The 24,352-nt window shown below is 39.8% G+C and overlaps 1 protein-coding gene across 1 annotated transcript in view; it reads right to left on the bottom strand.

Annotated features, from left to right (window-relative positions):
- FAAP20 (FA core complex associated protein 20) overlaps positions 1–24,352 on the bottom strand; it is a 240,919-nt gene that overhangs the window by 153,691 nt on the left and 62,876 nt on the right. Inside the window, exon 3 of the mRNA XM_044063008.1 lies at positions 11,594–12,297. Coding sequence (XP_043918943.1) covers positions 11,594–12,297 — 704 coding nt within the window. The remainder of the gene's footprint in view (positions 1–11,593; positions 12,298–24,352) is intronic.

Below are 24,352 nucleotides of genomic sequence, written 5' to 3'. Positions count from 1 at the left end.
GGATGATGACAATGCCAGTTCATCCTCAAAAGAATGGTTTTAATAGTCCTTTCAAAATAAGTTTGTTCTTTCTCTCCTGAAGAACACCAGGACTGAAAGCATAACAGAACAGGCAAGACTCTTGGAGGTGGATAGCCAATCAAACAGTAAACACACAGATTGTGCTCAGTCAAGGAAATTTTCTGGGCACATTTAGTACACTTTTTGAAGCCTGAAGGCTTATAATCCTTAGTGTCTTTTGACATAGTGCAAACACCACTATCAACAATACACAACTCTAACATCTAACAGACAGAATAGACAAACAAAGCAAACAGAGGACTAGGTCCTCTAACTTAAACGGGCCTAGCCCTAAGAGGAGAAGAAAAACTGAGGACTAGGTCCTCTAATTTAAATGGGCCTTGCCCAACGAGAGACAAAACAGAACGGGGACTAGGTCCTCTAACTTAAACAGGCCTAGCCCAAGAGGAGAGGAAACACGAAAGAAACCAGCAGCACAAGGGATAGCGATGCAGGGATACAGAAAAGGCCAACGGAAGAACGGCCAAATAAAGTACCAGCAGTACACACAGAAACAAAGCAGCAATTAGTCTGAAACAGACACAAAAAAACACTAAACTACCAAAACAAGATTTTATCCAACAATAACTAGTCAAATATATTGAAAATTTTCACTTGGCCACGGCCAAGAAGAATCACTTGTGAGCTGAACGAGCGGCAAATGAGATCTGGGTTGTGTTAGTGATGCATCATGGGATACCTACTAGCTATGAGCCAACCAGAAGGTTTTGAGATAAGAGTATGGCTGAGTTAGAGCCGAGGTTCGGCTCCGATCCCAAGAGTAAGAATGAAGACGAGATAGGACTACAGAACATGATTTTTTGAATGTTCTCTTGGAGATTTCCCACCCAAGAGAGAGAGATTCCTGACACTTTGAAAAAGGCCTTACAAAGATAAACAAGTCATCCTCATATGGAAAAATGTGGACACCCTGTAGCCTGCAATGAACTATAATTGGAGTTGGACACTTTGTGAACACTCTTGGTGCAAACAATAGTCCAAAGCATAAGGCAGAGAACTGATAATATGATCCAGACACCCAAAAACTTAGAAGTCTGAAGTCTGGATGAAAAATATCCTTATAAGTCCAGTATTACCAGGAAACTTGAAGAGGAGGAGGAGAAAGAAGAGGAAGAAGAGATTGAAGAGAAAAGTTGTCAAGTGACAACATTCTGAATTTGGGCACTATCACAAACAGATGAACCAAGGGAATGGTGGTGCAATAGTGCTCTAAAACAACAAATAAACCAAACATAAAGCACTATTGTTGCGAGTCCCCAGAACACTCTTTATTAACACAAAAATTAAGTGCTTTTGTCAATCCAGTTGACTTAATCAGAATAAACCTAAGAAACAGTTAAAAAAATTATATAACAGTTCATTTAAAAAATATATTACTATTATATCAACAACTTTAAATATTTTTTAAATGAAGAACTGTGGTTGAATTTTCAAAAAAAAAACATTTCCTTTTAATAAGTTGATTTTTTATAGTTTTTTAACATTACTTGTTTTAATTAACTGTTTCATTATTGGGAAGTGAGTAAACCAATCATGGACAAGTTGACAGTATATACAAGTTGACAGTATATATGCTTTATTTTTGGTTTATTCACTAACACAAACAGGTTTAGGAAGATCCAGAACTGGTCTCCAATCATTTTCTCTCTTTGGTCAGTAGGAACATACTTGAATAAAAGGAAGGAGGAACCAGTTCTATCACTGCTTGGAACAGCATGTGATGAACAAGTGGAAACAAATAGTCTGATCTGCAGGATGAGGAATGACCCCCTGAAAAGAAGCATTTTCAGAACCCATTTGTCTGAAGCAATCCATTGCCAAAGAGAAAAATGGAGATAGGGATTGAGATTTTCTGGAAGAGAAAAAGGGTCAGGGTGAGGGGGGGTGTCAAGTTCTCTTGAATAGTGATTTGTTGGACTGCCCTTGGTTTTGGGAGGTTTCAGACTTCTATTTGGAACCCCCTTGCCATTTCTTCTTAAATGTCTATCTAAATTCTGCTGAGGCTGTTTATTTTTTTCTGCAAAAATTGAATGAGAAGAAAGAAAATCCATTGGACAATTTGGAAAAGGATGGATGAAAAATCTTAAGATTCCCTGGATCAGCTAGCCCCTTTCATCATACTTTTTGACCACTTATGCAGCAGAGGAGCAAACACTTAATTTCTATCCAAAGAAGAATTTAAAATCTCATTTTTAAATCTGGGAGGTTCTGAGAATGTAGCCAAGCAAACCTCCTTAAAGCAGTACTAGTGTTCATAGCCTTGGAAGAACTGCAAACAATGAGTAGTGATCTGTGCAATAGAAGAAACCAAGTTATTTAAAGTAGGTTTTTCTTCACAAGAGGAAACTGCAGATAAAACATTCTTGATATTAACAATTTGTCAATCAAATTTTAACATGAGAATGAAAATTAAAAATTCTGAAAATCAAAGTTGCAGAAGTATACATGTTTTCCTCATGCCTATCAATAATTTCCCATCCTTATTAGAAACAGTAGGACTAAAGCACCAGTGCAGTCAACTAAGTGTATAGCTGCTGGGTCAGGTTTGGGAATAGTGCACATTTTAAAGACTGGGGAACTTTATACATCTTACCTGCCTTTTTAGGGATAGCTGGCTGATGCAAGCAGAAAGACATACATCCTCTAAAGCAGACATGACGAATGGATATAGGTTATGGAAAATCATTCTGTAACAACTCATAATATTTTCTCTGTAGGACTGAGAAACATCAGTGTTCTCCCACTTTAAACAGTGGGTCATTCTAGCAATCATCTTACAGAACAAAAAACACAAAACAGAAACTGAGCTCTCCTCTGGGCCTGAATCAGAAATCTGAAGACAAACTGTCAGGTTCAGAATCTTGAATTGCTTCAGGAAAAAGAGGAATCCCTTCTTTTACCAGAAACTTTTACAAGAAGGATCAATAACCTGAATTAAATCCTGAGCCCATTCCACTAAGCATCTCCTATCTAAAGACATTTGAGCGGAATATACATGCTTGCTTTTCTGTTTCTTTTTGACAGGAAAAAATGGGACCAACCATGTTACTAATGGCAGCAGCTGCTTCCCCAGGGATGGGCACAACATTCTGGTACAACAGGGGAAACCTCCCTGTTTCCTCTCCTGGGACTGACAAGAGTGGCTCCCCCATGCCTGCTGAGGGGACTCCCAACAGCTGCAGAGGATGTGGTTAACCCTTGGTCCATTGTGGCTGCAGGTACTACACCAGAGGAATGTGGAGTAAAAGATGAGTGGTCTGAGGTAAAACAAATGATCACAGCAGTCTCACCAACATGAAACTGTGGTGAGCTGCTAGCTTGATGTGGCGGCAAAAGGTTGTTTGCTTAACTTTTTCTTTCTGTGGCAAGAAGGACTGACCATGGGACTGTCAGTCTATTCTAGGTCAAGCCAAAAATGATGCCTCTTTCTCTGCGAAAACAAGCAGCAAATGCCGGTAAAACTTCCAGTCCAGAAAAGTTACTTTTTTGACAAAAAAAAAAAAAAAAAAAAAAAAACAGCAAAAAGTACTATGGTAGCCCCACAATGGAAAAATAGCTTTTCCACAGAAAATTTGTTTTGCTCCGTTTAAAAGAACATTACAGTCTCAAGACAGTCCGTTAAAGAACACTCCTAGCTTTAGCTTTAAAATAACTTCCCTGAAAAAGAAAGAAAGCAATAACACATTAATAAAATGTTAAAAAATTGACTTTTTTCCCCTAAAGAGAACTTATCTGCCCAACAAAGAAAAGCACAAGCAGACTGTCAATCCTCAAAAGCCTCAGATTAGCGTACTCTTCTGGGGCAGTACAGTTTTGAAAGGCTTTGCACCCAAACTTGTCTTTTAGTCAGCTTAGCTTGAACTGCTTGATATCTGTGGCACGTGGAACGTGCCCTGAAGCTTTGGAAGCTGGCAGGCTGTTATATCCTTGGCAGAATATAACCAATATAGCTAAGGCTACTGCAGCAGTGATCAATATGAAGACCATTGGATTGAAACATATTCCACATACCTACAATCTTGAGGGATATGATGACAGGCTGACACTTGAGGACCAGATGTCAGCCATTGTCATGTCATCACCTTAAGAATACTGTTTGTATCCAGAACTGGACTCCATCACTGGACTTCATGATGACGATTCATGCACTACTGTCATCTCATTTGGATCACTGCAAAGCACAGGTGTGGAGGGTGTATAACTTAACAGTAGATATGTGAATTCATCACTTCTGCAGTAGCCTTTGGCTAGCTGGGTTGTGTCCTGCCTGGGGTAAAACTGGACAATCTTCAAAAAGCCCTGGCTCCTCACCACACCTGCACTCTAACTGCTGATATATAAACCCAGAGAGGGAAATCAGCTGCCTGAGTGCAATGTCTTCAGCATTTTCTTGTCCAAAAAGATATAAACATAACTTTTTATCCCAAAACTAAATATACACAGAAGAGAGAGGATGGAGGAGAATGTGGCTACTGCAACAATGAGGAATTTGAATATTTAATGTTATGGCTAAGTATAACTTATACAACTGTACTACATTCATCATTCTTATTGTTGCAGTAGCCTTTGTCTAAATGGACCAAAGCTTATCCAAACTGGGAGGAAGGATAAGGGTCCAAGAACTCCTGGAGAACTATTCCTAGCAAAGTTAGTCCTGGACGTGGAGAATGAATCCAGTTTGTAATGCCTTGTAAAAGTATGTAAAGAGGACCATGTAGCTGCCTGTACTTACTATCAAATACACCACCTGCTTTATATACGTTTAGTCTTTATTTGCAACTTGAAAATTACCAAACATTAATACTCTCTTCTACTAACCCAAATGTTGTATACATTAATATTTCACATTACTGCAAATTTTCATGTATTTGTTTTGTTATTCAATTAAATTATTCAATATCAGGAAAGAAATTTTTGTAGTAATAAGACCTGAGCACTTCAAAACAAAGTGACTGTTATACTGATATTCTACCCTTATCCTTCCTGAAGTGCAATGTAACTCGGTCAACTCCCATTAGTAGCAACACTTCCATCATTACAGCATAATATAGCCATAGAGCAATGACTAAATCAAATTTTAAAGAATTCTTCTTCTCCAGTAATGTTTCTCAAAGAAACTATTTGGATAGGTGTTTTCATCAATCGACTTTGTCAGATCCAATAAAATCCTGCTGGATTTTACTTTGGTTTTCGAATGTCTGTTGCTGAGGTCCTGAAAAAGTGTAAAGGCAGAGGGAAAGTAATTCAAGGCGTGACAGATTTTTCAGCCTTTTTTCTCTTATTTTGTTAAAGGCTTCATACCTAACTCGGGCATTTCTTTTAAAAGCAAAACAAGCAGCCTCAGCAAAGGTTTGGTAAGCACACTTTCAAAAAACAATGGCAAGGCGGCTCCAAAATGAAGGGGAAAACCCAAGACAGTTAAACGAGACTGAATGTCTATCTACAAATTATAACCTCCTTTTCCATCTTGGCAAGCCTTTAAATATCGCCCCAAATCTGAGTCTTCATTTCTAGTGTGGCAGACAAGAGAAAAGTGTCCAACTGGGCATTCCTAAACTCTAAGGAAGCATATGACAAGGTCCTATGAAAGCTGGTTTGGGGAGTCTGGTGGTGGATCAAACTCCTGGAACATTGGCAGAATTACTCCAGGCTATGTACAAGGACCCAAAGACTCAAGCAAGAACAGTGTTGTCTCACACAGGTGTTTCCCCAGGAGGAATGGGAATGCATCAGTGCTCAGCTCCGAGGTCTTAATGCAGTTCATACTGGGTATGTACTACATTAGAAAACGGGTCAGAGATGACAGGTCAATAAAGTTGCTATATGTAGAGTGACGATGTAGCATTACAAACCGTCTCTGAGCAAGAACTTCAAATGATAGGGAAAGGGAAATGGAATTCAAAACTGAAGGCACACTGGACGAAATGGAGTACAGATAAGACAGTTGTAATGGCGACAAACTGCGGGAATCAGATGACACTTAGAATACAGGAGGGAAAACAGTGGAACAGGTTAGCAACTTTAAGTACCTAGCAGTGGTGGCTGTGGAGAAGCAAAGTCTGAATAAGGCGTTCAAAGCTAGAATCAGAGGCGTTCCAACCACCTGGCACAGAATTTCAAGGGTAGTGTACAACAGAAAAATGTGAAAGAAGCTAGATAGCAAGGTGCAGACAAACAGTAGTGTGAACTGTACTACTTCATGGTACAGAAACCTGGGCAATAAAGACAAATCAGTTGAGAAACTAAAAGTGATGCAAATGAAATGCCCGAGATGGATGGCAGGATACACACAGAGACAGATGATGACATAGGGACATCAGGGAAGAAGCCAAGGTAGCTCCAACTGCAAAGAAAGTCAGAAAGAACAGATTACGGTGGTTTGGACACGTGCAGAAAACCAGAAGACAATCTGGTGCAAATCATCTGGGACAAACAGAAAGAAGGCAAGTGGAAAAGAGGGCATCCAGCAAAGAGATGGATGGATTGTGAGAAAGACCTGTGACTGTCAGGCATGACTTTCAAAGAAGACAGGAGAACAGCACTGAGTCGAGAGATGGTGACAGCTGAAATGACACCCCAACCCCATGTAGAAAGTAAGAAAAGGTGGGGGGGGTTCATAATTTCTCTCTTTAGCAACAGATAGTATCAGACAAATGGGTTTGGAGGGCAATTATACAGATGGAAGTGGGAGTCCCTACCTACTTTTCAAAGGATTCCTCCTCATCCACCAAGTCAAACTCCCTTTTTCCCTCATGTTAATCAACTTCTGCTGAAGCAGTCATACAGCCTGTTACTCTTTCACTGTCAGGGAAAAGTTACTTAAGAATGTTTCTGGTACCAAAAAGAAGAATCCTCAAGGACAGACACGCACACACACAAATATGCAATACCTATCCCTAACTCAAACACATGCACACTCACTCATCCACTCCAACCCCACCCTCATATCTAGACATAACTTCGACATTTGCACTGCTTGGCTATCTGTACCACCAAAATTAAACAACCTCCTGCATTCCTGCATTTGTGGAAGAAATGTACGCGCGACAAAATGCAGGGGGAACCATACACAGACACACACGTTTATATATACATTTATATATGTATGTCAGCATGTGTGTGTGTGTGTGTGTGTGTGTGTGTGTGTGTGTGTGTGTGTGTGTGTATGTGTGTATATATATATATATATATATATATATATATATATATATATATATATATACACATACATATATATATATATATATATATATATACACACATACATATACATACACACACAAATATATACATACACTTATTTAAAATACTTTAACTCTGATATTACTGCTGTGTCCTGCAGTGTGTTTTATTCACACACACACACATGAACAAAAGAGGATTGACTTTAATAGTTTCCGGTGTCATTCTAAGGGGGTGCAATATTTGTCAGGATGGAAGGAGATGGTCAACAGACTATGCTACTTTGTCAGGGATGGTCTGCACATTTCCTCTCTAGGCTTTTGAATATTAACTAAAACATTGTCTTTCCCCATACTGCCTTTTTTAGGCAATGCCAAACTGAAAGAACTTCCAACATAGCAAATAAAAAACAAGAAAATCTAAAGGTATTACTGCTAAATGCTAGGAGTCTATAAACAAAAAACTCCACTCCCTAGAAGCTCTCGAGTGTGCCGACATCTGTACGGTCACTGAGGCATGGTTTAAAGCCGGTGAGAGCACACTAACGGTGCTAGATTATAATATCTTCCAAACATTTAGGCCAGCTACTTCACAGGCAGGGAACTAAAGGTTTAGGTGTCTCTACTTGCATCAAAGATAAATATACTTCAAGGTTGGTCAAACAGGACAATGCACTTGAGTTGCTCCATGTTCAAATCACCATAGGCAAAATCCAATATCACTTCCTTGCAAGCTATAGGTCCCCCTCTATAACCCAGGAAACCCATACCATATATTTAAACTCATTAGAAACATAACCATCCAACCCAATACCATATTCATGTCTGACTAATTACTCCACTATTAACTGGGAATCCTATACGACACCAAAAGTACACGCACAGATTCCTGGATTTTGTGAACACAAACTCCCTGGACCAGATAGTCAATACACCAACCGGGGTGCAACCATACTGGCTATGGTCCTCACTAATATGGGAGCGTGCCGCACACCCCCTACTTTAATGCCTTCCTTGGTAAGGTCAGACCACAAAATGGTCTCCTTTGAGGTAAAAATAAAACCTGGACGCCAGCTAAAATTGGAACAGTTGGGAACTACTCCAAGGCCAACTGCCTGCTATTAAGTGAGAACCTGTCAAAACCAAGCCCCCATAAACCCTGAGAACACTGCTGCCTATGCAGAATTGTTCACAGAAACCCTGTACAGGCAGCTGTACCCACAAGGAAGTACAGAACTAATGCAAAAAACAAGCTACCCTGGTGGAATCACAAAATCATTATGCTGTATAACAGGAGGAAGAAAACTAGAGCATGCACCCAGCAGGATAAAAGCATTCTCGTCAAACTAAATAAACAACTCAGAGGACAAATAAAGTCTACTACAGCCAAATTTGAGGCAAGTTTGGCCTTCCAGGCCAAGGTCAACCACAAAGCATTCTTTAGCTATGTCCACAGCCTCTAAGGCAATACACAATTGTGTGCAGAGCTCATTGTAAATGGAGCTACCTATACTGTGCCAGAAGACATAGCAACCTCCTGGCTGATAAAATTCAGGTCCAACTTTACCCCTCTTCTCCCCTCAACCTTCCCTCAGGAAATATCATCAAATATAACTCCCCCCGCCCCCTACTATCACTAGGGAAACAGGTCCTTAATGCCAGCTCTATGACCAAGAACACTGCATCAATAGGCCCAAACAATATCCCGGGATGCCTTCTAAATAGCATGAAACATGACATATCAGGGTCTCTGGAATTACAATTAAACTACAGCCTCTAAACAGGTTTCACGTCTCATGAATGTAGAAAGGCAACAGTCATCTCTCTCTGCACAAAGGTGGGCCATCTACAGACCCATAAGTCTCACGAGTCTTACATGTAATGCCATGGAAAGAATGATCATGGAGATGATCAAAAGAGATATAGTAAACCCCCAAGACTCTGGACCCAACCCAGTTTGGTTTCGTCAAGGGTAGATCATGCCTACTCAGCCTGGTGGACTTCTTTGAGAAGGTCACCAAAGCAATGGATGACGGAAAAATTGTTCACACTGTCTACCTTGACCTGGCCAAGGAATTTGACGATACCCAACTTGGGCATTAACAAACTCAAGAGGTTAGGTACAAACCCATATGTCAGCCAGTGGACAGCCGACTGGCTCACATACAGGATCCAAGAAGTTAGAATGGGGAGTCCACCTCTACAAAGAGGCCAGTCACAAGAGGAGTCCCTAAGGGATCAGTCCTTGGACTACTCCCTTTTGGCATTTACTTCTCAGAAATCAAGGCCAATGTCAGTGGTCTCTGGCTGACTAAATTTGCAGATGATTGCAAATTAGGAGCTGTAACTGAATCTCACACTGATACAGATGTTCTCCAAGAGGGGCTGACAGACAAACAACTGGTTTAAGAGCCATGGACTAAAACTAAATGCCAAGAAATGCATAATTGTATCCTTTGGGAAGTCATCCCTGGTAACTATCATACTGACAACACACCCTTTAGAGTTGACCCAGTAGTCAGGAACTTAGGGACACACACAGATAGTAATTTAGCCTTTGACCATTCATGTGTCTACGGATCTCATACTATTGAGCAAAAGCTCAAACAACCAAAACCACATCGGCCAAACACAATTTAGCGAAAGTGCTTTTCACAGAAAAAGCACTTTCACTAAAGGGGGTTTAAAAAAAATCTAAAAAATAAAATAAACACAGAACTCATGTTTACACAGAGGGGCAAGCCCCCCTGTGCCCCCCTACTTTTATATTCTCACTCCAAGATCAAACTACAGTGAGGAAAAGGGAATATTCCCTTATCCCCACTGTGCTATGATCTCAACAACCATCTCCCCACATTTTCACCCTTAAGCACACTTTCGCGAAAGTGTGTTCAGCCACTTCACTTTCGGTGAAATGGCTGTTCGCTCAATAGTATGGATCCAGTGTCTACAGAGGTGAGAAAATCATTCTATATTGCGCAACTTATAAACAAAGGTATGGCATCCAAGTCCAAGGAAGTCACTGTTCCACTGTATTCGACATTCATCAGACCTGAGTACAATGTCCCCCTTTGGTATGTACCTAACCAGGCATATCCAACAATTGGAACATTCACAGAGGTTCCTCACTAAAAGAATAGAGGAGTAAGTAAAATGTACTATGCACACCATCTCAAGGCCCTATCCCTGTATTCCGTCTCCTACAGTCGTTTGAGGGGAGATGACTAGCATATAGAGCATTGTCAAACCCCACTCTGATGGACCTCCTGCATATCCACAAAACCAAACAGCACCAGAATTACTCATTCTAGAGAGTTAAACCTTGCCTGTGATATAAAAAGGTCGCGCTGGAGAGATAGGTATGTATCCCAGAGACTACAGCTTCTATGGAACAGGTTCCTCATCCATGTGAAGCAGAGTTCCTCCCTAACCCAATTAAAGTGCATCTTGGACAACTGGATAAGAAGCTGGAAATTTATCAATGGTTTGGCACCTATGTCGCTAATGGACACAGGTAACCTTTAAATGGTTCATCTCCCAAACCCTTGCTTACACTTAAGCAAGGGTATCAGAACTTGTCAGAGATTTGGGATGCATGGCTAGTCCTAAACAGATCCTTAGCCTAGTAAAACCACTATGAAGCTATATACAGTCAAAAGATAAGGATAATTTTATTCATAAAGGTAGCTGGCATTTCAAACAGAGTACCTAGATCCAACCTACTTCTAACATGTGACAATGAAAACAATGACCTCATCTTCTAACTAGCAGTGCCCTTACGTATGCAAATGCTAGTGGCATCTTGATTTATTGTATTAAGATAAGATTTGGTAAGAAGCAGCACAATTTAAAATCAGCTTCAGCAGGGGTCCTTCATTTTTTATGACTAAGAGCTTCAAAACAAGTTTACATGCCTTTGTTAGGGCCATACAAGTGGAAAGTTTTGACCTGTGAAATTGTGAGGGGGGTTTACAGCACGAGTACTCATTAAACAGAAAGCAAGTCTTGCAAAAGATGAAGGATAAATGAGTAAATAACCAGGTGCAAACTGAAAAAGAAAGGAAAGATTATGCATGGGAATGCACAAGTCCTTATACTACAGAAAGGATTCCAGTTTTATCACAAAAAGTGCAAAGTCTGCTAGATCACAATGACAACTATTTTGTAGGTGCAGTTTAATTCTGATCTGTTGTAATGAAGACTGGAATATGATTTTCAATACCACATACATAGACTCTCAGTTGTCCCCTAAAAAAGCCTCAGGCCAGTGGAATTTACTCATCAAAATAAATTGCAAATAAAAAAAAAAAATCAATATAAAAATTGCTCACCCTTCAGGAAACCGCTGGAGACACATAGGACAATTTAGCAGGGCCAAAGTCTTTGTACTGGCTTCTTTGCTGGAATGTTCTCTTTCAGGCTTAGCATTGCTACAACTTTGTTTTCCCTCTACTTGGTCAGGGCTATCTTGCTCCAGGACAACACTGGCATCTTTTTCTATACAAGATGTTCTTACTGTGCTTCTGGTTCCAAGACTCACCTTATTGCCTTTTGACTTTTGGTCAGAAAAATAATGAATGCCTGGAGACTTTTCAGATTTATCATTAGGCAAAGTAGTAATTCCAGTAATATCACCTGAAATTATGTGTGTATGTATTCCAACTATTTGTCTTAAGTTCTTGTGATCTTGGTTTTCCATTGCTGAAATTTCAAAATTAAATTTTTTGTCAATGCTTCCTGAAAAGGGGGTTTCTGTTTCTGCTGGACCAGTTCCACTCACCTGAATTCTGTCTTTTGCCCTAAGGGACTTTTTGGAAAAGGGTGGCAGGTTGTTCTTTGTGCGACTCTTACAATTCTCATTTCTTGTCACATTTTTTATTTGACTAGTTGGATTGCAACCTTCTGTAGGAGAACTCTCTTCTGGTATTACAGAAACCTCAGGTTTGCAAAAAGGTGGAAATGGAATCCAGGCAATCACTTTTGTTCCAATGGTAAAAACCTTTTCCTCGGTTTTGCATTTCTCCATTGTTGCATTCTGTAATGAAGGCATTCAACAAATTAATTCCACACAAATTACAACTGAACACCTACTGTTGTGTGTAGGTATGTACACATGTATGAAGTGGGAAGAGATAAAGGTAGAGTTAACCTTTTGCAAATGGATGCCATGGCAGAGACACTCACAAAGCAGGAGCTTTCCAAATAAATATTTTATTTAGCAACTAACAGCTAAAATGGTGCTACCCTTGACATTTGATCTGGAAAAAACACACCTGTATAAATACGAGTGGGAGGTTCACTCTGCATTCTTCAGATTTATCACAAGACCACAAAGAAACAAAGTAAAGCATCTCCAGTAAACAATAACACAGAAAAGAAGATTATCTGCATGCCTGAAGCCAATAAATACACATGTTAAGGTTTACATACCAAAAAGTTCAAAAGCAAAAACTCAAAAGGAAGGTAGACAGAAAGAAAAGGTAAGGCAGCTTCTGACAGATAAACTGTTTTGCTTTGCTCTGAAGAAACTGTGCCATCTAAAGTTGAGAAAAACTGAGGCAAGGTTTATGCAATAAGTGCCAAACCTGAGACAGATTCTAAAGCTGTAAAAAAACAAACATGGCTGAAGCAGAAAAACTGAGACCATGAAGTAATTATGTCCAAGGACACCCTGGGCCATGCTGAATTGTTAAACTGAAACTTCTTCCCCAATATGAAATTACGGTCAGTGAAAGAATGGACCAGTCTACATTAGGTTAGGATACTCAAAATAACTAGAGGTGCATCTGAAACTACTACCAAAGAAGCAATTGATTTTTTAACTCATTCTGGAGTCATGTTTCTAGTAACAAGTAACTTCTAAAAAACTGTTAACCTTAGCAAATCTTGAATGACTCTACTACAGTCAATTGGTCGTTTCCTGTAACAGTAAGAATTCCCTTTTTAATGACTGACTGAGTGGATCTAACAGCACTCAATACAAAACTTGAGTAAAAAAAGCATTTCAACTGCCAGTGGTTTAGACACAAGTGATGTTCACTCTCAGATTTGCCAGTTCAAGCACAGCAATATACGTGAAGGGCTGCCCTACCATACTCACAGTTTTAATTTCTTCTTTCAGCTTTTAATGCATTATATTTATGACTGCTAATGTTGCCTTATTTCATTCAGTACATCTCTCATATCACTAATGCCTGTACATTTGTTACATCTGTATGGGTACTTGTAATACTACTGCAGCTCCACTGACGTATAATTTTTGTTTGCAATTTGTCTATTGTGCTTGCATATATGACCTGGATCATGTCTGGAAAGGGTCACTGTACTACTATACTTAAATTATTAGTAAAAGTTAAACAAACATGTACTAATACAAATAAGATTAGAATAAGTAATCAACAGCTGCTAGAAATGACTCATTTAAACCAGTACACTGGCATTCAGTTATATCTCAATCCAGTCCACTAAAAGGTATGGAAACTACTGCCACATCTGAAAAAGTGGCAAGTTTGCAGACTGCATTTTTGTAACATCCTTAGAAGCTATAACATGGTAGTGATTAAATTAACCCTGAAGTCAGACTACAGTGCCTGCTGCAAACTGCGAGACAGATCAAATGCTGCATTATACTAATCCCATCCCCAGGCAAAGTTCTCCTTTCATTCTCTCTATTCCTTATCTACCTCATCTTGTCTTTTTGTTCAAAATGAAGACTGCTGAAGCTGAAGAGACTAGAATGGGACTGAGAGGTGCCTGGATTGCAGTTTGGGAAATGATGAACCATATTTGTTAGTCTTCTAGCTTGGCTGGTGTATTTTTTCCCATCAGATCACAATTGAATAATTGATATTGCTTCATTCTATGGAAATGTCAGAATGTCTCTCTCGGTTTCGGTATCTTCCCACCGTGTATTGGCAAGGGAGATGCAATATCCCTTTCCAGAAAGCTAGCTCTGATTTGATACTAAATGCAGCTGGGGTCTGTACTTTTTGTGTTCTGCACTGTAACCTTTATCGTCTCATTACATGCATGCATGCACACACCTGCACACGCACAACTAGAAGGTGAGGCAATTTTTGCTCTTTAGGCAGGTATTGTGCAGGCTGGTCCTTCACAGAGCTGAGCTGTGGTGCACAGAGTTTGTTGGATCCTGAACATTATCTGGACTAATTGCAAACTGCTCTTGTTTCAACTAGGTTTGGGCCTGCTAGACTGCATCTAGCTGTATTTTACTTATAAAAGTAAAATATGAACACAAGCAGCGGAATGAACCAGGCAAAGTCCAGAACAAAGGCAAAAAGCACAAATGCCAGTAATGCTATATAAAATCATTGATCATAGCAAAAGATCCAAGAACCAAGCAAAAAGTCTTCAGATAATAAAAACAATCCACAGGTTTATTTGTACAATCTGTAAGCACTTTCGCAGTGGAGCTTCTTCAGACCAAGTGCAAGCTAAAGGGATTCACACTATATATACATATAATCAAGACTTTATCCAATCAAAATCTGTCCAAGTTAATTAATAAATTGACAAACAGCAAGCACTTAATTAAATCCTCCATCTAAAAACAACAAATGCTCATTCATAAAGTAACAAAACAAGCAAATAGACAATACTAAAATACACATGCAAAAGCAGCATGCAGAACTGGACCTATCAAATAAAAACAAGAAATAAAAATGAAAATATACATAATAAAATATACTGTATATGGTGGTATATTCTTAAACACTAAGCGAAGGATATATGAACAAATATAAATGCAGAAATAAATATACAAAAGTCATGTGTCATGTATAAACAAAAATCATTTTTGTAGCCTTTCTTTAATATAGGTTTAATAGAAGCCCTCTCGTTGAGGCCTTTTCCTCTGTCAGCACAAAGTATAACAATCCAACAGTTTTCTCTATGCTCAGTATGTGTCAGAATGTCACCTTCTCTGATGCTAGGGTAAATAATTTCAATAACTCTACAATTAAAAGTATGAGATTTGCCCTGTTCTAAGACATGCTTCGAGAGTGCATTGTGTGAAGAGCCTTTTCTAATATGATATATATGCTCCCTCATTCTATCACGGAGCACCCTGTTGGTTTTACCAACATAAAAAGAACTACAAGCTATGCACTCTGCTAAATAAACAACATGAGGGGTCATGCAATTCGCTTCTGCTTTAAAAAAGAACTCTTTTCGAAGATTTGGGTGGTAAAAAACATTGGATGTGTTGATATACATACAAAAGTTACAGGTATCACATGGCATGGTGTGCCCCATGGCAGAGGTCGTTTTGACAGGACTCCTGTCATAACACAGAAGCCTCCTCAAATTTTTATGATTCATAAATCTAAACCTGGGCATATTGCCTACGATCCTAACTATCTCATCATTGACTTGTAGAATGGGCCAGTGCTGTGCAAATAAATCAGTAACCTGCTTATAGTTGCTTGTAAAACACAGGGGAATTTTAACATCATTCATGACGTTATTGGCAGAGCCTGCCTCCAAGGTGGGTCCAAAATATGGTCTTGCTGTAGTTAACCTCAAATCTTCGAGGTCAGACCATTGTTTGCTAATTTCACTAGCAGTGTACCCCCTATCCAACAACTTCTGTAAACCAGCAAGCTCACACTGAAAACCATCCGCAGACGGGTTCAATCTGGAGGCCCTCATTCCCTGCCCTCTGATTAAATTTCTAAAAATATAACCAGGATGCATACTGGACCTAAAAAGGAAGGCATTTCTATGACATGCCTTACGATGTATACCTGTATTAATTGTGTTCAACCAACTTTTCAATATATAAATCCAAAAATTCAATGCGAGTATAAGACCAATTGTAAGTAAATTTGAGACAGTCAGTTAAACTATTCATAATGTTGTAAAATTGTACCAAGTCATCATGCGACCCTCGCCATAACAAAAACAAGTCATCGACAAAACGTTGATAAAATAACACGTTCCTTGAAATGTGTAAGAGGGAATAAAATGTTGGACTCCCAATGAGCAAGAAACATGTTGGCGTAGCTACTGGCACACGAAGTGCCCATAGCTACGCCATGTTTCTGTAAATACATCTCCTCACAAAAAGTGAAAACATTGTTCTCAAAAACAATCTCTAAGAAAAAAACAGATTAAATCAACTTGTTTAACAGAATAATCACTATGCAATAATAAATATTCATGCACATACTGCATAGCCAAATCATTGGGAATCATGGTTAATAATGACTGAACGTCAAAGGTGACAAAAATAACATCACTGACGTCAAAGACATCCTTGGTACAATCATATAAATCTACCAAAAACTGTTTAGAATCCCTTAAAACTGCATGATTCTGACTAATGACAGGTCTCAAAAACTTCTCAACATACAGGGAGAGTGGTTCAGTGACCCACCCTCCTCCAGCCACAATAGGTCTCATAGGAGGATTGGCGAGATGCTTACGAATTTTAGGCAAACCTTGTATTGATGGAATTAGTGGATTAGTTACTTTCAAAAAAGAAAACAATTCTTCGGTGATGAGATGGGCAGAAAAAATATCCAAAATATCACTGCCAACAGAAGAAATAACATGATGCACATCCCCAATAGAGATCTTATCATAAAAATTGACATCACTTAACATCATAGTCATAGATTGACAATAGTGTGACCTATCCATGACAACTATGAGCCCACCTTTGTCTGCTGGGCGAATAACAATGGAGCTATTATGTTGTAGCTGATTCAAAACTGACCTTTCTATGTATGTAAGGTTATAACGAATGTGTCTCCTAAGATTATTGCAGTTATCATAAAAATTATGAATATTTTCTTCCGTGAGTTTAAGGTAGGCCTCAACCAAAGGATGATTACTGGGAACAAAACTGCTAGGTTTTAACGACTCACCTCATCACTAGCAATGGATCCTGAACCAGAATCACCATATATCAGATGTAACATAACATTCCTGCAAAAGACTTTCAAATCTAAGATCGTTATCAGACATCTTACTCTTGCAAGAAGGTATAAAATTTAAACCCTTGCAGAGGACCCTACGTTCCTCAGATGTCAGCTCATGTGTCGAGATATTAAAAATTAGCACCTTCCCCCACATCTTTTTCTGCATTTCTCTCAGTTTTTCTGAGGCCTTTACATTAAAACCCGAATCTCATGATATGGTTCATTCTCTTAATCAGAGGACAGTTGAGGGCTCCACCTATTTAATTTTCTGTTAGCTCACCAGTTAGATAGTCAGGTTTGAAGTTTTCTCTGTTCCATTTTGTTGCCAGGATGCTAACTTTAGGAACTCTTATTTCTGGCACTACTTGACAGAGGTGCAAATGCTTGTTAACTCTACTCGTGTCATAGTGCAACCATCTAACAATACACCCACTTTTGTCAAAGTTATTAAGAAATCATTACCTAAGCCACCAAGGCCTAGTCTGAACAAACTTCAGCCACATGACATATTACACATTCTAGCACACCTTTACCTGCACCTTCACCCACAACTAATGTGAGTTATACACGCTCCATGCCTACTCCCATACGGACTTCCGAAGCTGCAGCCACACATGGTAATGTATTAGTAACAGGTGATTCTGCAGTTAGCTAAGCTTGTTGCCCTGGTGTCAGGATTCATGATAAGACATGAGCCCTTACGCCCCTTCACCTCAAGTAGCAATACACGCTCATTGACAACATGGAGGTGAATGACCTTAGAAGCTCTATCCTGATGGAGATGCAGAAGGATACAGTTAAGCTATATATGCAATCTGAGGCAGGTAAGACGCTTGTCCTGAGCAGTAACAGTAATTATGTAGTATACTTAACATAACAGTGCTATCAAAATGCTGTTACTACTGTATATATAAATATTACACCTGTTCAGGTGATCAACAGCAGTGATGCAAGACTATGTAATGCACAGTTGTTGGGTCTTTCGGTTATTCCCGGTTAGGGGTCGCCACAGCGGAACTCCGGTCCGCTAATGATTGGTAGTTGATTTTTACGTGCCGAGTTACCAGCCCTGACGCACAACCTTCAACGAAGGTACGCCCATTCATGCATGTCTCCACGCAGAAGATGCTCTAGCTGAGAATCGAACCGGACAGCGTCTTACTGTGAGGTGACAACGCTACCGCAGCATGCACAGTACTTTAGATAAATAGGTATAATCAGTCACATGTTGGCCAAGTACTATGAGCTAGGTATGTAGCATCCGCACAATGCTAACGAATACACATACTTCTTTGAGCTAGACAAAGGAAGCTCAACTGGCTTTAAAAGTAATACAGTGAGAGAAAGGTTGTTCCAGAATACCAGTCTAGTTGGGTAAAAACATTTAAAAAGTAAGATAGAGTAGGAGTATTACAAAAAATTGAACCAGTATGGGAGATGCCTGGGGATCTTTGGTGAGATCTAGAGTAAAGCCTGGCTGCGTGAGTAATAGTAGTTGAAGCGGAGGAGTTTACAGATCACAGTAGCACAGAGAAGTGGTGCAAAGTTTTAACTTTGGTATATGGGCTTTAGATATGCAGAATACAGTGGTGCTCTTGCTTTGGGACGAATGCAGATAGTGAACAGCTCTCTTTTTAGGGGAGTCTACATCTTAGTGACTTTACTAGACTGACAGATGGCAGCTAAAGACTTGGTAGTATTAAGTTCAACAGCAGTTTATTGGCTTCTAAGGGAAGCTGGTCTATATAGTTTACATTGTTCAGGTCACCTTTGAGTTTGCAGGTAATCCTATTTTAACTTTTTTGAAATAAAAGGGAAGGAACTATCGATAGGCCCAGGTTTCTGAAGATATTTACTCTTTCAAACAAGTTGCTAGCTGGGAAGGGGATGCTGAAGTTGCTAGTAAAAATATAACTTGTAGTACCTAGCAGCATGCAGTTGGCTTTGATTATATGTGTAGGAAAAGTTTACCATGCATGAAGCAAGGTGAGATTAAAAGAGTGCTCTTTATGGCTGTCAGTATGATTTGGATAAAAGGAAGACTTCTGCATAAAGAAGAAAAATTAGAGGTAATAGTGGGGCTTGCATGTTGTTAATGAAATGAGAGAACAGCTGGCATGGGTAAGGATGAACAGAAAACGAACCCATAGGGAAGAGAACATGAATGTGGTATTTTAGGAAGAGTATGGTAGTGCTTAATTGACCTGGTTATTCCCATTATCCAAGACTTATATTCAGGAGAATTCCAACATGCTAATACATTGAATGGGAGTCATTTAGCCAGGACTCTGGGAAAAATGTTGACATTCTTTACTGGAGGTACTGCAAGGTATTTTCTCAGCAAGGGGTAGTGGAGTTGGATAGAATACGATATGGTAGAGACCAGTGCTGTCTCTCTTACTAAACATATGGAGTTTATGGAAGGAGAGAAATTAATAGTTATGATGAAGATGTTACTGTGAAGAATCTGCTAGAAATGGATGCACTTCCTGAGTCAAGATAACTGCAAGTAAGAAAATGGTCAGAAATTTGACATTTGTTGACCAGGTTGGTCCAACTGGGCCGGAACCCCTTTACAGTGGGGACCCAGGGAGAAAAGTTCCACAAAACATAAGTACAATTACATAAAAACAGTAACAAGAAGCAAAAATAAATAATATTCAAAATGATTGGAGAGTATAACTGGTATAATACAGAGTAAACATCCTATAGAGAAATTACATTCATCATCAGTAATTCAGAACAATAGCTACAGTGGGTAGGACTTACTATACGTCTGTATAACTCTGGTATAATCTACAGAAACCAGTTCAAAAAGTTCTTACAGGTAAACTAGACCTAGTAAGAGCTGAGTAATGAACATTAGGGGAAAAGACGAAAGAAAGAAAGGTAGGACGTAAGGTGACAGAGAGGTGCATTGTAAGGGAAAGTCAATCAGGGAGGATGATTGCAAAGACAAATCAATGTATTGCTTAGGTGCTTTTTTGGTGTCTTAGCCTAATATTATGAATGTCCAGACGAAGTTTATTCCAGTGGTGGGCTGGGGAATAGCTGTAAAGGTTTTGCCCTATTTTGATTTTTGATTTGTAGATGGAAAGGAGATTTTGTTCTAAGCTACGAAGGGATCTAGGAGGGGAGTAGGGGGAGATGACAGAGATAATGCTGGGACAGGAGGAGGGCATATGCAGTATAAAATGAATTATCTGAAAACAAAGATGAGTAAGTTGTGGGGAAGCTCTAGCCAGTTTAATTTTTTGAGAGCTAAGCAGTGATGTGACTGGTAGGGGTGTTCAGCAGCGAATTTGACCACCTTGTTGTAGGTGGATTCTAGTTTTGAAAGTAGAGTGGTTTGTAAGTTGGTGAGGATTTAAGAGCCATAGAGAAAGGTGGGGAGTAAGTAAGGCATGGAATAGGGCAATCTTGGCTTTATTGGATAAAAATGTTTTGTTCCTGTAAAGGAGCCCAAGTTTTTGATGGGTTTTCTTAATGTTACTGAGAACATGCAGGTCAAATTTCAGATGGTCATTAATAATAACCCCGAGTAGTTTGGTGTGAGTTTCTACTGTGATGGGTGTGTAGTCATGAGAAGTGACTGAGAATGAAGATTTAAGAGGATTCATGTATTTGGCAATGAATAGCAGAAGTTTAGTCTTTTTTGGGTTTAGTATTAGCTGGTCCTTGGTGAGCCAGTTTTCAACAGATAAAAAGGAGTTCTGTGTTGTAGAATATAGGTCAGAGAGGGTATCGGCTATGGTAAGAACTGTGGAGCAGTCTGCATATTGTACAAGTGTTGACTGTGGACAGAAAGTAGACAACAGATTGGTAAAGATATTAAATAGTAGTGGGCCAAGGAGTGAACCTTGGGGAACACCCATTTTAATAGGAAGTACGAATCTATATTACAGTGTTGAAAGATATGTTCACTGAATACGTCTTAATAGACATGGAAATACTGACCTGCTAAAATCCTGAACAGCAGAGTCAGTGAATTTTTTCCCAGAGGGAAAACAATCACACTGCCATACACACAAAAAAACCCACTTTCAAACCATACAATGGGAGGGGCTTCACCCGCCCCACACCTCCCCTAACTAAATATACCAACTCCAAGATAGCACTACAGTGAGGAAAAGGGCAAATCCCCAATGACGGCCAAGCGATACCCCCCCCCACCCGGGGGGGGGGGGTAAATCACTGACTTGGACATTTGGGATTTTAACAGGTCGATATTTCTGTGTCGACTAAGAAGTGTTTGTCAAATATATCTTTCGACATGGTAGTATAGACCCAAAAGTACAGGAGAGATAGCAGAAAGCCATTTAACAGATTGGAAACTGTCATTAAGCTAGCTAGTGAACCAGGAGACAGAGGCAGATAGGTTGAGTTCAGAGAGTTTAAGAGTTGGTGGGAGATGGTGTCAAAAGCCTTTGAGAGGTCAAGAAACAGGCAAGAGACCAGTTTTTTTGGTCTCTGGCTTCTAAGATGGTATTAATGAAGGAAATGAGGGCAGTAGAGCTGCTATGTTTAGGATGGAAGCCATGTTGAGTAGAGGCAATTAGGTTCTTTTGTAGGAGGTAGTGAAGCATTTGTTTGAGCACGTATTTCCCAAGATTTTAGAAAGAGGTGAGAGAATTGCAATGGGCCTAAAGTTGAAGAGTTCAGAGGATCTACCTCCTTTATGAATGGGTAAGGTATAGAATTGTTTCCAGATTGCACGTACTTTGGACTCAGTAATGGAATGGTTAAGGAGTATAGAGATGGGGAGGGCAACAGAGTTGGGTGCTTTGTGGAGAAAGTCTGTTGAGGGAAGCAAAGTTTAAGTTTATGAAGCAGGGGTTTAATGTAGTTAAGTAGATACAGTTTTTAGTGAAAAGACGGAGAGGTGTTAAGAGGGTTTAAGAGGGTTGGAGGGAAAGGCAGGGTAGTGTCTGTGTTGGAATTGGATTGGTTTGCTAATTTGCTGATAGTGTCAATGAAATAGGAGTTAAAGTTGGTAGCAGTTTGTAGTGGTGTGTTTGCAAGGCAAGGATGGGGAAGGAAGGACTGCATGGATGGAGGATTTGGTTGATAGTATGCCAGAACTTCTTAGGGTTGTCTAAGTATGTATTAGGAGGGTCGGTATAGTACTTCCTCTTGTCATTGAAAATGGATTTCTTAGTGAGGTTGTGAAGTTGTTTATACTGTAGGAGGTGGGAGGGAAGTTTGGTTTTGGTCCAGAGCTTCCAAGCCTTATATCCATCTGTACCATTAATGAGAGGGTGGGGTTAGTTAGTTAAGGGGATACGAGTGATTTTTATCCTAACAGCGCATAGTGGGGCGTGGGAGTTGAGTACGTTAAGGAATATGGATATGGTGTTAAGTTTAATTACAACTCCATCAAGGGGTAATTGCCTAAGGAATGACCAGTTAATAGCTGAAAGCTGGCTGTTTAGCAAGTTGGAGTCAAAGTTGGTTAGTTTGCGACATGCTTTGACCTTGTGTGATCTGCTATAGTGTGGGGTGAAATGAAGGACTTTGACTGGACAGTGGTCGCTAAGAGCATTGGTTAAAGATTCAGGGAAGTGATATTTCTGGGGGTGAGAGACTAGAATTCAGTCAAGATGAGAGGAATGGTAAGCAGACTTGGTAGTATAAGTAGGAGTAGATATTAGATGGGTGAAACCGTGCAAGTTAGAGGAAGTGGGAGATTCAGAGGAGAGAGAGCGAACCAGTTAATGTTAACATCTCCAAGACTATGGTTTAATTGGGAAGGTGTTTGGTGAGCCAGGATAGGATAACTTTCTAGTGCAGTGACACTGTCATCAGGAGGAATGTAAATTGCAGCTATGTTAATTGTGTTGTGGGCATTCATTTTACAGTTTGCAATAAGCAGTTCTGTTTTGAGAAGTGGTTAGAGAGCATGATAACAACTCCATCGCCTTTTTTCTTGGTTCTGTCTAGTCTTAAGATATTGTACCCAGGGGGAGAGAAATTCTATGTCCAGAATATGAGTTTTTAGCTGTGTTTCACAGAGGGTCATGATGTCAGGAGAGTGCTGGGATATCCAGACATGGAATTCTGTAGTTTTATTCATTATGCTTCTAATGTTAATGGAATACAGGGCAGGTGTTTCAAGGGGATAACAGGATACTGAGGGGTGGACTGTGTGGAGATATAGTTGCATGAGGAGGTGAAGTCTGGCCCAAGCCTGGGATGGATATCTCCTGCGAGAAGCAGGGAAAGGAGAGAGGGAGAAGAATTGTGAGTAGGGGGGATAAGGAGATAGTATTTTGTCTTGCCTTTAGGGTACCTAGACTGCCAAATAGGAATTATGTTTTTGGGAGCAGGAGTGCTGAAGAAATGTGGGGTGAAGATGTCACAAATGAATGAGGGAGTTGTGGGAAAACTAGAAGATAGATGGAGGTTGGTGACTGGTGGTTATTGTAGGAAGAGAGGTTATATAAGAGAGTAAAGCGTAGAGGTACATAGCAGTGATAGGACAAGGTGAGGATTAGCATGGTGAGAAATTGAGTAAGTAGGTGGAAGTGGGACTAGTTGTAGGTTTAGAGGAAATATGAAGTTGGAATGTAGTGATACATAGTAATATCAAGAGAGAGAGAGGACTTAAGATAAAAGGTTGTATGCTATAACAGTGGGGAAGTAATATTGTTGCAAGGAGTTAGTTGAAGGAGGGGGGAGATGGTGATATGGATAAGAAGCTGATGGGGGTGAAGGGGTAAAGGGAGGGGGTTAAGGAGGAGTAGTTTATAGAGAGATTGTATAAAGGAAATGTCAGGGTTGGGTGGGAATGGAGGCAAGGTAGGAGAGTGGAGTGGAGTGAACCCAAGTGTAGCGAGCTGGCCTAGCTGTACGAGGTAAGTGGATGGTCAAATAAAAAAAGAAGTTATGTACTCACCATAATGTTCCATCTGAGTAGTTCTACTTCATTTGTCTTCAACCTGTGGGATATCGGATCTGGGCCAGCAATCTCACTAGCATCTGCTCTGAGCTCCAAGCTCCTCCCCTTACCCATAATACACCTCCCTCCAGTACCTTCCAACCCCCAGATCGAGTTTGCTGATTCTTATACTGATAACCCAACCTGAAAAATACTTATGACCTAAAACTGCAGCCTACAGGCTGTTCACATAAGGTCCGGGGGAAGGA

Source organism: Protopterus annectens, chromosome 2.part1 (genome assembly GCF_019279795.1).
Source record: "Protopterus annectens isolate FY-2018-M chromosome 2.part1, PAN1.0, whole genome shotgun sequence".
Lineage (NCBI taxonomy): Eukaryota > Metazoa > Chordata > Ceratodontiformes > Protopteridae > Protopterus > Protopterus annectens.
The sequence above is the reverse complement of the archived record's forward strand: the minus strand, read 5'-3'. Positions and strand labels throughout refer to the sequence as shown.